At 31.3% G+C, this 14215-nt stretch overlaps 3 protein-coding genes across 3 annotated transcripts; 2 read left to right on the top strand and 1 right to left on the bottom strand.

The window, feature by feature from the left end:
- Nucleotides 1-1092: 1092 nt before the first annotated feature.
- LOTGIDRAFT_152832 (hypothetical protein) lies at nucleotides 1093-2685 on the bottom strand (the record flags this gene model as incomplete). Its single annotated transcript, XM_009053342.1, has 1 exon — nucleotides 1093-2685. The coding sequence occupies one exon, from the start codon at nucleotides 2683-2685 to the stop codon at nucleotides 1093-1095; it is 1593 nt and encodes a 530-aa protein (XP_009051590.1).
- Nucleotides 2686-4953: 2268 nt separating this feature from the next.
- LOTGIDRAFT_104239 (hypothetical protein) lies at nucleotides 4954-7783 on the top strand (the record flags this gene model as incomplete). The annotated part of the gene is made up of 6 exons (XM_009053341.1): nucleotides 4954-5055; nucleotides 5336-5387; nucleotides 6426-6526; nucleotides 6849-6899; nucleotides 7180-7298; nucleotides 7630-7783. Coding segments are annotated over 6 exons (579 nt in total), but the record flags the coding sequence as incomplete, so codon positions are not given.
- Nucleotides 7784-9324: 1541 nt separating this feature from the next.
- Nucleotides 9325-13831, top strand: LOTGIDRAFT_104198 (hypothetical protein; the record flags this gene model as incomplete). The annotated part of the gene is made up of 10 exons (XM_009053340.1): nucleotides 9325-9436; nucleotides 9721-9848; nucleotides 10649-10842; nucleotides 11123-11291; nucleotides 11479-11580; nucleotides 11768-11856; nucleotides 12083-12267; nucleotides 12463-12579; nucleotides 13073-13221; nucleotides 13622-13831. Coding segments are annotated over 10 exons (1455 nt in total), but the record flags the coding sequence as incomplete, so codon positions are not given.
- Between the last annotated feature and the right edge of the window lie 384 nt (nucleotides 13832-14215).

Below are 14215 nucleotides of genomic sequence, written 5' to 3'. Positions count from 1 at the left end.
TGATTATTTGAATGACTTCATTGCATGCGATGTTTCAAGATAGCACACCATTAATTTATACAGTGACACAATATTTTTGTACAATACTCCTTGAGTTTTATTATACAGAACGTTTCACCATTAAGTTATAAATTCTTCCAACTGTATTTTACATAATCATCCAATACACCATAAAATCATTAAAAGTTTCATGGCATACTACTCTTAGAGTTATACAGTACGCATTATTTTTCAACACATAGACCATAAAGTTGTGATTTTTTGTATTGTTTATTTCATTGTACATCAAATATTCATGCAGTACATGTAAGCCATAAAATAATTCTGTTCTTTTTATTAAGCCTAATGCAAACTTTGTCTTCAAAATGAATCATATTAAAGTTAGTTTTCATAGAAATTGGATGCTTTTTAATATACTGGTAGTTTTAGAAAAATTAAAACAGAACTTAAATCATGATGTTTCTCTGTTTCACGCTATGCAATATTTTATAGACTATGTGAAATGAGGATTGAGGACCCATTCAATTTTCCATCTGTCAGATGAAAAAGATAAATAATTAGCAATTAAAATTCAATTTACAGTCATATGAAAATGGAGCCAGATGTCAATTATAAAAAAAAAAACATTATCTAACAAATTTTAACCCCACTGAACCAGAAACTGTGCTTCTAATATCAAAATGTACTTTAGAACAGTCAGAGAGCTTTTCAAACAAATATTTTTGAGAATTATGAGATAATTTTGAGATTTAAACGAGGTACCATGGCGACTTATTTGTCAGTATTTTACCTGATGTCTTAAACATCCTTTAGGTTAGACAAATGACGAGGGAATTCTTATGCAAGCAGATAGCCGAGAAATCTGGTATGCTTCCTGGACGTGATTGGGATCTCAGAATATTAAAGGACCAGAAATAAATGTCACTTTTTATGAGAGTTGAATCCATTTTTGGATTGCTGGTTTTTAAGTTAGGGCAATCATAAGAAGTGACATTTTATGTCCAGCATGGTGATATCTATCTGTTATTCATGTCCAATGAATGAGTAAGATCAGCTTTGTCGGCTAACCCAGACTGATAACTGTGAACTGATCTAGCCAAGAACAGTTGTAGTCATTAAAGCTTTAGTTTGATCATCATTATTATCTTCAGATTCTGATTCTGATGGAGCGGCTCGGACATCTTGATACCACTGTTTTGTTAAATTATCCATATGATTTCTTCCTTCACGAACCTGTTGCTGAGTAAAACGTCGAGTAAAAAATGGTACTAAATATTTTGCATCAAATTTCAAAAATCCTTTTTGATTTGGTTTTACAAAATTCATTTCGTATTCTTCTTCTGTAAGTTCTGATAAATGTTCAGAATCTACAGTTTCTCCCATTTCTTTTGTTTTACTGAAAGTGATTTGACGCTTTTTCTTGGATTTCTTTTTCTTCTTGGTTGTGTTAGCATTTAATACTTTCATAAGCGGCATAGTGGCCCCTCCTAAACATAATATAGTAAATAGGACAATGATAAGAGTTGTTGTCACCAACACGGATTTTACTGGTTCCACAAAGTCCAGATGAAGACTCAAAGCAAAAGCAATAGCACCTCTTAATCCACTGAACCACATAATAAATTGCATTTTTCTGGTGATTTTGTGTTCTCGGAAAAAGTTCACCACAAATGATAAAGGAAATATGTTTATCCCTCTACCAAGAAGAATGAGAAATATACTCCATATAGTAAAAGCATACTTTACTTCGTGTTTGAAACTAAAAATGGCTAGTCCCTGATAGGCAAATACAGATGTTTCTGCTATAAAGGCCACTGTACGGAATGTTTGTTGAATGGTTATTTGGGTGACTGGTGATAAGTTATGATGAGTATAATGTGACATCACAATTCCTGCAAATAATATTGCCATGATTCCTGACAAATGCAGACCTTCCGCTAAACCGTATGGTAGATATGAAAAAATGAACATGAATCCAAATTCTAAAGAAGGAGTTTTATGTAGATCTATGTGTTTTAGTATAACAGCACTAATCAATGCAAAACAAACACCAATGGCAGCAGATCCAAAAAACATCAAACAAAATCTTCCTACAGCATGAAAAAATATAGAGGCACCACTCATTATAGCTGTGCTTGGATCTTGGAATTCTAAAACAGTAGTGGTTAATACAATAGAGACGGCATCATTTAATACACTTTCTCCAAATACCAACATGTACAATATAGGATCGACATCTATAGCTTGAAATATAGCCAATGTAGCAACAGGATCCACAGCTGAAATCAGAGAACCAAACGCAAAACTTTCTATTAGATTAAGCTTATAAGCTACTCCTGCTTTACCTAATAAGTAGATTCCACCAGCCACTGTCACTGCCGACAAAGCTGTTCCGAATACTGCAAAAACTAGAATGGATCCAATATTCTGGAAAAAGTTTCCTTTATGTAAATTGTACCCAGATTCAAAAATAATTGGTGGTAGAAGTACAATAAAAAATATTGTTGGTGAAAAAGTTTCTTCATTTTTCCAATTTCCAAACTCAAAAACATGAAACATAAGTCCAATAAAAGCGCCTATTAAAACAATACAAATACTTTCTGGAACGTAATGAAACTTGGTCTGAATTATTAAATGGACACATAATATACAAACAATGATCACAAGTAAAATGAAAAATATCATGAGACTGTAGTCGTGCTCCTGTTCTGCTGTGTTCTTCTCGACGCATTGTGGTAATTCAGTGGTGACAGGTGGCACTGTAGTTGAAGTTATGTTTGTATTGTTACTGTCTGAAGAATCATTTAATTTGTTTAACATAATTAATTTTATATTTTTCTCGAATTCAGATAATGGTGGAACTTTCCCTTTCGGTGGTTTTGTCAGGCTTGACTTTTCTTGTTCTGACTTTGCTGATTTTAAATTATCATCCACTGGAATTTGGTCCTCTGATAGTACAAAAACCACCAGAAACGTCAAATATAGTGGCAGTGCCACATATAACACGCCTTTAGTAAAACACATCATAATTTAAGTTGGTAAAAGATCCAAAATCTTCATTTGATCATTATCTCAGTTGACCAGTTGACAGCGTCATCAATGTTTTGGTTCATACATTATGCCGTGTAGAACGAGTCTACACTGTCCTTGACCTTATATTATGAAGCGTATCCAACTCTTGAAGAAAGTGAATATAATTTAGGTTCATTAGAGCAATTTCATACATTCAGATGGCACTAAGAAATATATTTTATGGTTTGAACTATACAAATTATAGGATATCTATGGTTTGAATGTAAATTGACACCAAATTCAATAACTTTATACGTTTCGTAAAATTTTATCATCAGGATACGTTTTATTGAACAAGGGGGGTAATTCGAAATCACAAAATGGTAGAAAAAATATTAATTTTGAAGTAAATTGCTGAAAACTGTACTTATTTTTCTTTGAATTACTTCCATTTAGCTTGCATTTGGTCAACATTATGGGGAAACGTAAAGATGTACCCGGTAGCACTGAAGAAGAAAGTATATCAGGTACTTATTTACTTTAGTATCAGTTTGTTTGTGATTGGATTCTTTTTCATATCCCATAAAGCAATACCAGGCAACTCGTCTACTTGTCAACCAAATTTTGTCCGAAATCTCATCTATTAAATATAACTCGTCGTTGATTAGTTTAAATCTTAAGTATTACGTTTATATTTACCGCTGATCTCCATTAATTGAAAGATCGCTCACTACTGAAACCATGTGTACAAAAAATATTTCCGATTGTTTGATCTCTATCAAATTGAAAACACCAACAAACATAATTATTGTTATTTTGCAGAATCTCCTGGAAGCAGCCATAAAAAACACAAAAAACACAAGAAGAAACATAAAAAGAAAAAAGATAAAGATTTAGATGAGAGCTTTGAGTCAACATCAGATTCTCCTGTTAAACCTGCCATTAGATTAAAACTGAAAATTGGAGGAGAAACATTGGGAACAAAAGAGTAAGTTTCATCAAATAATTTTTCACTTTTCTAACAGAATAAAAAAGGAGTCTGCAAAGAAACTGCAAAAAGTGCTAGATCAATCAAAATTTATGCAAATATTCTCAAATCTGAAAATTCAGTATTAAAGAAAAAACAATTTTTATGTCAGTCTGTGCTTAGACTTTTTTCAGAGACATTTATTCTCAAAAAAAGCAAAGAACCGGTATTATAATTTTATATTTACAGCATTACCCCATCATTAGATGATAATTCATCCAACTCATTAACTATTGAAGAACCTATTAATGTCACTGATACACCAACACCTTGGGAAGGTTTGTAATTTTCTGTAGTTAACATATCATGAAAACCTAACTATGAACAATCCAAACTATAAAAGGAAACCTGAATTCCAAAACAACAAATTGGCAAAAACATTGATAGAAGTTAATGAACTTTTCATATGAAGAAGTGTATCAATCATAACTTAGAAAGTTTTTCATAATGCAAAGTGGTCAAGTAGAGTAGATATACCCTCCCTGGTGCCACACCTACCATTACTTTTTGCACAAAACAAAACTGAGTGTCCAACTCATAAAACTACCAACAGAATGTATTTTAGAATTTTGTTTTATTTTAACAACAAAATTATTTTTCTGCAAAAGTGTTAACTATTATTGAATTCTATTCTTGAAACATTTATTTGAATTTGCAGCTAACCATCCTGACCAGATTTATATTGTGTTAGAATGTATGTTATTTTTAAGTGGTAATCAAACTACCTAGAAATAAAGACTTTTGAGTTAATTGTTTCTAGATTTGCAACATTGATTTGCGAACAGATACATGTATATAAAAATAACCTAGTCAATGTGGTCACAGATCAGTGTTTCTAGTTTTATCTGTGTATAATCCTAGGTGACAAACTAGATGATACATTTCACACCAAGAAATCAGGTGAAGACACCTCAGATGAAGAGAAACAATGGTTAGATGCTTTAGAAGCTGGAGAATTAGATGATTATGGTGATATCAAGAAAAATGCCAACACTAAACCATTAACCACCAGGCAGGTGAGAAATGCGGACCTTGAGTCTTTTGGGGTTGTACATTAGTCATTATTGTGGCTTCACACTACTGCCTTTTTATTTTTGCAAAATAAACAAGAATTCTTTGTTTTGTTTTGTAGTGATTGAAAAGAATCGTTTTGAACTATGTTTTGTCTATTTTTTGATCAATTTTTTTTTTTTTTAAATAATCAGAATTATGAGCTAGAGAGAAAATCTATTGTGTAACTGCCAAAGATTCATTATCCAAAACCCACAAATGATATCTGATGACTTTTTATTTCAGAAAGCCTTATTACATGGTCAGCAAGAAAATGAACTGTTACAATTACCCTCAGGTAAATTAGATCTTTAATTATAATAAGATACAACTTAAGAACTTTTTATTTATTATCTATTATTGGTTTTGTTCAGATTGAAGTGTTAATTCCTTTTAAGACAGTACACATAGCTATTATTGTTTATTTGGTATATTTATTGCAAACAATGATGAGCTGTGAATTATGAGCTTATGAGGAAATCTTAAGGCAAGATCTTATGGTAAAATCAAAATTCTTAAATTGTCGAGATGGAGATAAAGGAATTTTTAGTGAAAAAGGAAACTAAAGTTGAAATTTTAGCTATATCATATAGATTATTTAAACAATTTACTACACATACAATTGAAAAAGAGTTCACTTACCTTCTATTTCCATTTCAAAATGTGTCGAAAGTTTTCCTAGGTTGTCATAGCATCATGAAGTAAACCTTAGATCATCTCTTGCCTGAATGAGGTTCTATACTGTAAACCTTAAAATACCCCTTGAAATCTACTCACACCCATGCAGAGGTAAAAATATCTTGGTCTTTATATTCTCAATAAAGACTGAAAATAGAGTGAACAGTTTTCATCCCTTGATCAGTGTTTTAATTTTTTAACAAGGGTTTATATTGGTAATCAAGGCTAGTTTCTATTGTTCTAAATCCATATTGGGTGACTGTAAGAGACTGACATTTTACTTACAATGAAGGGACATTGACATAATAAAAAAATCTTTATTAATGTACTTTGATTCACATACTCTTAAAAATGGTCTTTTTTATCCGTAAGTTAAAACACAATCAACCAACCTCATTTACATATCCAATTTAAAATTTACTTTCCTTAATTGCCCGTACTTTAACGTTTTTTCAACTTGATCTGAAATCTTTTGAAAAAGATCCATTTGTAATTTTCGAAAAATTTATCAAGTTGAGCAAATTATATGTGTGCATAATTTCTGGTTATGTATTATTAAATAATAGATGGACAGTTTAATCATGTTTTAAATTTGGTCTTGGTGTAAGAAATCTTTGTAAATAATAATTCTAAAATTATCTATTTATTATATTTTTAGGTTATAAAAATGTTGAACTCACAGAAGAGCAATTACAACGAAGACAAGTCAGAGCCAAGAAACGTAGAATACAGGCACAGGAAAAGAGAGAGAAAGATAAGGTAGGTTTTTTTTAGTATGATTTTAGTCACATTCAGTTTTTTATTGATCTCAGTTACTGGGCAACACTTTGGGTGTCAAACATGTTGAAAAGATCATATATTGGCTGTTGAATTCAGTCATTTAAATGTTCATTAAAAAAAAAACCCAATGTACTTGTGTACTAAGTTTACAAGGCCTGTTTAGATTAGAATTGATTAAGTCACACATTGAAAATTATGAACTTCATTTGTAGTAATAAATTATATATAGGTAAATTAAATGATTAAATATTTGTTACATATGTATTTATTAGTAATGTATTTTTTTCATTTATTTTTGTAGAAGCAGACTTTAGATAGATTGTTAAAAAAACAAGATTCAAGAGCTCGAAAGGTAAAGTTGAAATTCTAAATCAATACTTACTTGTGAATAAATGCAAAATTTGCTGTGGAATAGATTAACAGTTTTTCAAAACAAATAGTGAATTCATAGCACCAAATTTTTTGTTATTGCCCTGAGAAGTGTATTTGTAGGGACATAAAATTTCGGGTTTGGCGTTTTAATTTTCACATTATTATTTTTGTGTGGACAGGAATTGATAAAAATTGAACTACACATCATATACTACAGAAATTAACTCAAATTTATATTCAAGTGATATTTTATATTTTAGGGTAGAGGATCTAAAAGATCAAATATACCAAGAGTTAGATATTTATTAAAATCAGGAGGAAACACAATATCTATACCACAAGGTTTTCAATTACCATTCACTCCACAACCACCTAGACTGTAAGTGTTTTATTATTGAACTTTCATATTTAAATCCATATTAATGCTTCTGTAATGGAAGATTTAAGGAGATTCCAAAATGAATTTTTAAGTGCTAACTTTTTGAAAAACAGTTTTTGATAATAAGAAAAGGAGTTTTACATAATCAGCCATATTTAGAAAATAAATTGCAAAGACTGGGGCATTATCATACTTTCTCTTTGTCGATTTCTAACTGTCAAACCATTAAAATGCTCAGCATGTAGCATAAAATGGCCTTGATTAATCATCATATCGGAAGAACAAAAGGCCATTTGCCATCTCTGAATGTATTGTTATTGTATATTTTCAGACCACCAAAGCCACCTGTGAAATGTGGTGTAAAAGGTTGTAATAATGTGAAGAAGTATAACTGTTCTAAAACTGATGTACCATTGTGTAGTTTAACCTGTTACAAGAAAAACTTAATTCATAGTCAATCTCAGACTGCTACCTCTGTTACCTAACATTGGGAAAATTCTCCATTTTTTCTAATTCTGAATGTCCAGTGTCTGTATAAAATAAAATGAAATTTTACAAAATCAATCTTTTGGAATGTTGTTGAGTCTTTTTGGGTTTCTTTGTATTTGTTTTCTTATATGTGACTAAATGAACTTTTATATTTTGTCAAGTTGGCCCAAATTTTGATAAATAGATGTTGCCTATCTCCCCTTTTAACAATTAGAAAACTGACCAGTCTGCCCTTCTCTACCAGACTTACCCACTGCTTTGAAGCTGTATATATTTTGGTCTTTTGATTTTTCTCCAAATTCTTTCAAATAAGTAGCATTACCATTTTGTTTCAATTGGTTTCATCTGCTACTTAAAATTTGACTTTTATTGTAAATTAGTTAAAGATATTCCCTTAATTTCTTCTCTTAGGTTATGTGGTCAAAGGGGAACAATAACGAAGAGTAAAACAAGAGTTGTTTCCCTTACACCATTGAAATGAAAATTAGAATAAAGAGGCGTGGTCAAATATGTCACATGCTCACGCTTACCAATCAGAGGTCCGAATATTGTTTTCAGGTGTTATTATTTTAGCAACAACATGGCGGAATGTAAACAAATGCATGTGTGTAATTAATGCGAAAACAACTTGTCCCTTTTCATCAATTTATGAAGCTTTAAAATGTGGCATTGCTCAGTGAAATGGGTAGTGGAAGTAGTGTTCAGTCTCGAGGATTAAGGAGCATTAGTCAAAACGGATTTGAAGAAGAAAATGATGAAGATGCCACAAATGGCATGAAAATAAATAGACGAATTTCGTCAAATCTATCACCCAATGTAAATGTTGACAACGGTAGCAGCAAAAAATATGGACGAAAAAAATGGTCCTCCAGACCCTCTACACAATCGGCATTTTCTTTGATGGTTGATAGCGATGAAGGGGATAATTTTATAGAAGAGGAATTTATTCTTACAGTAAGGATTGAATATTTCCTTGCAAGATTCCTCTCCAATGACAATGTAGTAGACCACCTACAATTACAATAAAATTAGGCTACATTGATATAGTTAATAAGAAGGGTAAATAAACCTACTGCGAGATTCAGTAGCCTGTTTGTTAAGTAAATAGATTTATCAGAGCATGATATATTCTGTCTACTAAAGGTCTGAAATTGATGATGCTCTGAAAATGAAATATTTTATTAAAGATCTTAACTGTAGGCTTGTCCTTGTCTTGATGCATTCCTTAAACCATTGGTGACAAATCTCTTTGACTCTGTGTACCCCTTTGCCACATTAAGACGCCCATCATGGTACCCCTTTTGCTTTTGATAAGCTATGAAAGAATGAATGGGCCTACTCCAACCAACATAAACTTAAAAGATATTCAATTCTACAACTGATAAAATAGAATACTCTATACGTCTTTCAGGTGCCCCCTGTGAATGATAAAGTGCTAGCCAATCATTGTGTATTCTCTACAAGATTATTCAAATTTATACCAAAGTTATTTAATTAATTTTAGACAAAAGATGAAGTTTGTGATGTATTAGATAGACTAGAAAATAATAAATTATATTGTGATCCACATTTCCCAGCTAATGACAGAGTTTTATTTTTTAATGGCTATAATAATGATATGGTTATAAAATGGATCAGACCACAGGTTTGTAGCAAAGTGTGATTTTTTCAATTAATACAATCAACTCAGGCAAAGTGTGCTAATACATAATACTTTGGTGATATAAGTATTTAATAACATGGCTTTGACAGATTCAGTTCTTTGGTTTCTCAAGACTTACTTGTATATTTTCATGTATAGTGCACAGTTTTGTATCAGCCATTTTGTAATTCAACACTGTTGGATGAAGATTTTAAATAAAATGGTATACCCCACTTGGCAAAGTCCTATCAATGTCACAATATATTTTAATTGTGTAGGATTTAGTATTAGATGGTACAGAACCTGAAATGATGATAGATGGTGTAACAAGAGATGATATAAGACAAGGTATATTAGGAGATTGTTGGTTTTTATCATCTTGTGCTGCTGTTTCACAACAAGAACGATTCATGAAAAAGGTAGGCCATGATAATGATAAAAAAAAAACCCACAAAGTTCATAAGGGGAAAGTACATTTGACATTTCAAAATAAAAGAGTTAGAGTGAGGTTGGTAAGATCCTAGCAGAATATTTTGGAGTTCTTTGTAGTAAATATTTAAGTACCTGTAGAATAATAGCTTTTTAATCTATACAAACAATAATAAAGTACAAATTGTTACCTATTATCAAGCAGTAAATAACAGCTCTAATGATGTTTATTTATCATAGTTGTCCTTTACTCTTGAATGACAGAAGATCTCAGTCATGTTTCTTTTATAAAAGACAAACATTAGACCAGTCTAAATTCAACATTGATTTCTCTCTTATAATGATATAATATACTTATTTTAAAATGATGAAATTTGATAAAAGCAAATCAGGACTAGGAGAGTCTAATAGGTATGCATTTCTCTGCTTTTTATTGCTGATACAAGCAATTCTTGTGGTCTCCATGAAGCAACTTTCGTGCAACACTTTAAAATTGTTTTTATTTTGCATGACATGACATTATGCTGGAATTGCCTGTCAGTAGCACATATGATCACAAAAAATAGCCTTTAAGCCTAACAATTTGTTCGAGTGCTGTGGCTTGTTAAGAAGTACTAGTTTAAAACCAATTTAGTCAAAGCTCTCAAAACTTGAAAGTATTTGTTTGGATGCTGAAACTCCATAAAAGACCTAGCTATTATTTCCTGAAAGCAATATGCCAAGGATTTTAATAATTGATCAAAATGCTACTGTATGTGAATGTTTTAAGATTTCAATAAAATATTTTCAGATATTACCTAAAGATCAACCATTATGTGGTAGAGGGTATCATGGTGTGGTATGTTTTAGATTCTGGAGATTTGGTGAATGGGTAGAAGTATATATAGATGATAGATTACCTACTGTAGACAGAAAACTAATCTATGCACATTGTACAGAACCTAATGAGTTCTGGGTAGCTCTTATAGAAAAAGCCTATGCAAAGTAAGTGAACAATTTGGTGAAATTATTTTCTTGAAGATCCCCTCAAAGAAAGTCATATCTAGATAATGATAGATAAGGCAAATAGATGATATGGATCATAAAGACCAGGCGGTAATTGTAATGTGCTTTTCGTTTTTTCACTGTTGGATAGGAAAGCATATTGTACAAAACTTTACACATTCGTTGAGAACGACAATTAAATTTAAGTGAAATCAGTAAATGAGATATAGATTATCTATATCTGAGCTAAAGGCATCTTCTCATAGTATTTTCTATGTAGGTTGAGAGGTTGTTATCAAGCTCTAGAAGGAGGACAGACAATGGATGCTCTGGTTGATTTGACTGGTGGTTTAGCTGAAAGATATATGTTAGAAGATTATGATCCCAATATGTTCAGATTGATTTTACGAGCTCACAAGACTGGTGCTTTTATTGCTTGTTCTAGAAAGGTTGGTAAGATTATTAAATCATTATCGCAACACAATGTAAGAACTGTGTAGGTTTTTTTGTGCTACAATGGACATTTCTAAGAATTGAGACATTTAATGTTTATAAAACATGGCCCTAAAGACTCTTTCAAAGTAAAGTTTTGGGTTTTGGACAAGTACAAGGTGCTTGAATAATCCTTTATTTCAGGGTGATTGGAGAGAAAGTTTTAAGAATGATGCCACTGGTCTTGTTTCTGGTCATGCTTATACTATAACTAGTGTTATTAAAGTAAGTTTTTACTATATTTTAGTCCATATATTAGCTTTTAAAAGGATAGCAATGTTTGGTGTCTGTTAAACCATTAGCCTCTGCAAGTCAAGAAAACTTGAACCTTCCTGCTATCACCTGACTGAAGCCAAGAATTTGTTTGTCTTGATCTCAGTGCTGCACATAGAGCTTGCAGATTAGTGAGACTGGATTTTATTTACTGTTTCAGATTAAACATCAGATGGGTGAAGAGAAATTATTACGTATTAGAAATCCATGGGGAGATGAAAGAGAGTGGAAAGGTTCTTGGAGTGACAAGTAATTTAAGCTTACTGTCTCTACATCTAGTCAACCACCTAAATAAGCCTAAGGTTTATTTTATTCGACTTTTGCCCATCACATGCTTTTAATTCTGATGGCATCTTTAGGCTTGTTTCCAGTATTTTGAAGAGTGTAAATCGAATAAGTATTCAATGAATTTAAATCATAACATGAGAAAATTATCTCCAGACTCTATTGTTAAAACCAATGTTTATATTTTTAGTGATGTAAATTGGAAATGGGTAGATAAAAAAACTAAAGGTATAATGCAGTTACAATCTAAAGATGATGGTGAATTTTGGATGTCATTTAAAGATTTTTATCGCCATTTTCAAGAAGTAACAATATGTTTAACTGGTCCTGATTTTGATGGTGATGGTGTTTCAGATGTTGTTGGTAATTATTTCTGTTATTCTTTTATTTTTGCTTTAATAAAGATTATTCACAGATTCAAAGACCATGTTGGAATTTGAGCTGTAATGGCAGTCAAGAATTTTAGTCTAAATCCAGCTGGTAGAAGATCATCTTTAAGCTGTCTTGGTGACTAAAGCAACTTCATTAACAATATCCTGACTGGTTAATGTACTGTCATATTATATTTAGGTCATATGGAGATGATAAAAGGTGAATGGATTAAAGATATATCAGCTGGTGGATCTAGAAATAATTTAGATCTGTTTACAACTAATCCACAGTATTTATTATCATTATATCAGCCTGGTGAGTTTCAATACTATTGATTATGGTCATGGCTTAAAACTAGCATTTGTTGAAACAGCATATCTGGAATTCCTATATTGTCCATTGTGTTTGGATTGAGAAGACAGGGGTCTTTAAGAATACTGGAAGCGTATTTTTTTCATTTTTCTATTCTGAAAGGTCTTCAGAAAATTGGTATAGCAAGTCATAAGACTAGTACCATATTTGGTAATATATTATACAAATAAATCAACAGGTCTGCAGCATAACAAATAAAGTGCCAAATTTTTAATGTGCCTGCCTTCTTATCCTCGAGTTAATCTGTCAATAATAAATCAACATTACACACCTCACCTGGACTAAACAATAATTTATTGCTTATTATTGCTAAATATTGATATATCTTGAGTTGATCTAATGCACCAGCAAAGGTTGTTATATTTATGACTGTTTTGATTCCCTTATTATATATCTAATCTATAGGTAAATTTCAGAATTATTTCTATTATTTTAGATGATTTTAATCTACAAACTGATGATCCTGAATTAGAAGGAATGTGTAGTGTAGTTATCGCTTTGATGCAAGAACAAAAACCAACCAGGGAGGAAGGTCAAAATTCTCACCAACAAATTGCCTTTGTTATATATGAGGTAAGGATTCGAGTTTTAGAATAAAATTTATTGAGTTTGTGGAGCCTGAAAGGAATATGATGTTTAAATAATTGTTTTGACAACTGGTGGAGGCAGTAAGTACTCACTGTTATGTAATGATATGTGTAATATCTGCATGAGAGAGAAGTTAAATCTAATAGTGATTTTACTTTAAACTTTCACCATATTTTTTTTTATTAAATTGTACAGATGCAGAATACATTATGTAATTCTAAAAAGTCCAATCAGCATGTAAATTAAATGATTCAGAAGACTAAGAACTCAGTATTTAGTAGATCCTACTTAAAACACCTAACTTCAGTGATGAATTTATCATTTTGAAAAATTAACTTTGACAAAAATCTATTGGCAATATATACAATAAAGTGTGTTTATTTTCTTTCAGACAGAGAATCCTAAGCAACGTTTAAATAAACGACATTTTCACAGTCATCATGATAGTGGTAGATCAGGTTTATATATCAACTATCGTGAAGTTAGTGGAAGATTTGAATTATCACCTGGCCATTATATTATCATACCATCCATGTTCCAACCTCATAAAGATGGTCAATTTCTGATCCGAGTCTTTGGTGAGAAAAACTTTAAATTAACAGGGTGAGTAATATTAACAAGTTCAATCGATTGGTTCTGCATGTTTAAGTTTTATGGAATCAACTGGTGTTCAATAAAACAAAATGGAAAGCAGAATTGAAAAAATACACACATAATTCAAAATGGTAGAGAAAGGAATTGAAGTGAAAATTTTAAATGTGACATAATCTAGTTCTGGACAGTTCGATTGAAGCCAGTATTGGAACAAGCCGAACTTGTTCAGAACTCACCAATCAAGCACCACCTAGATTTAGAATAAGTGAGTGTAAATTAGCCATTAGTACTGTCCAACTACCGGTAAATTAAATCAATGGTATTGAACATTTGATTTAAGGAAGTAGTTTAAAAGCTGATGTGCACTTTGAACATCTTTGAAATGCTTTTACAGATA

This window comes from Lottia gigantea, assembly GCF_000327385.1.
Source record: "Lottia gigantea unplaced genomic scaffold LOTGIsca_2, whole genome shotgun sequence".
Taxonomy (NCBI): domain Eukaryota; kingdom Metazoa; phylum Mollusca; class Gastropoda; family Lottiidae; genus Lottia; species Lottia gigantea.
Note: the sequence above shows the minus strand (reverse complement) of the source record. Positions and strands in the feature narration are given on the sequence as shown.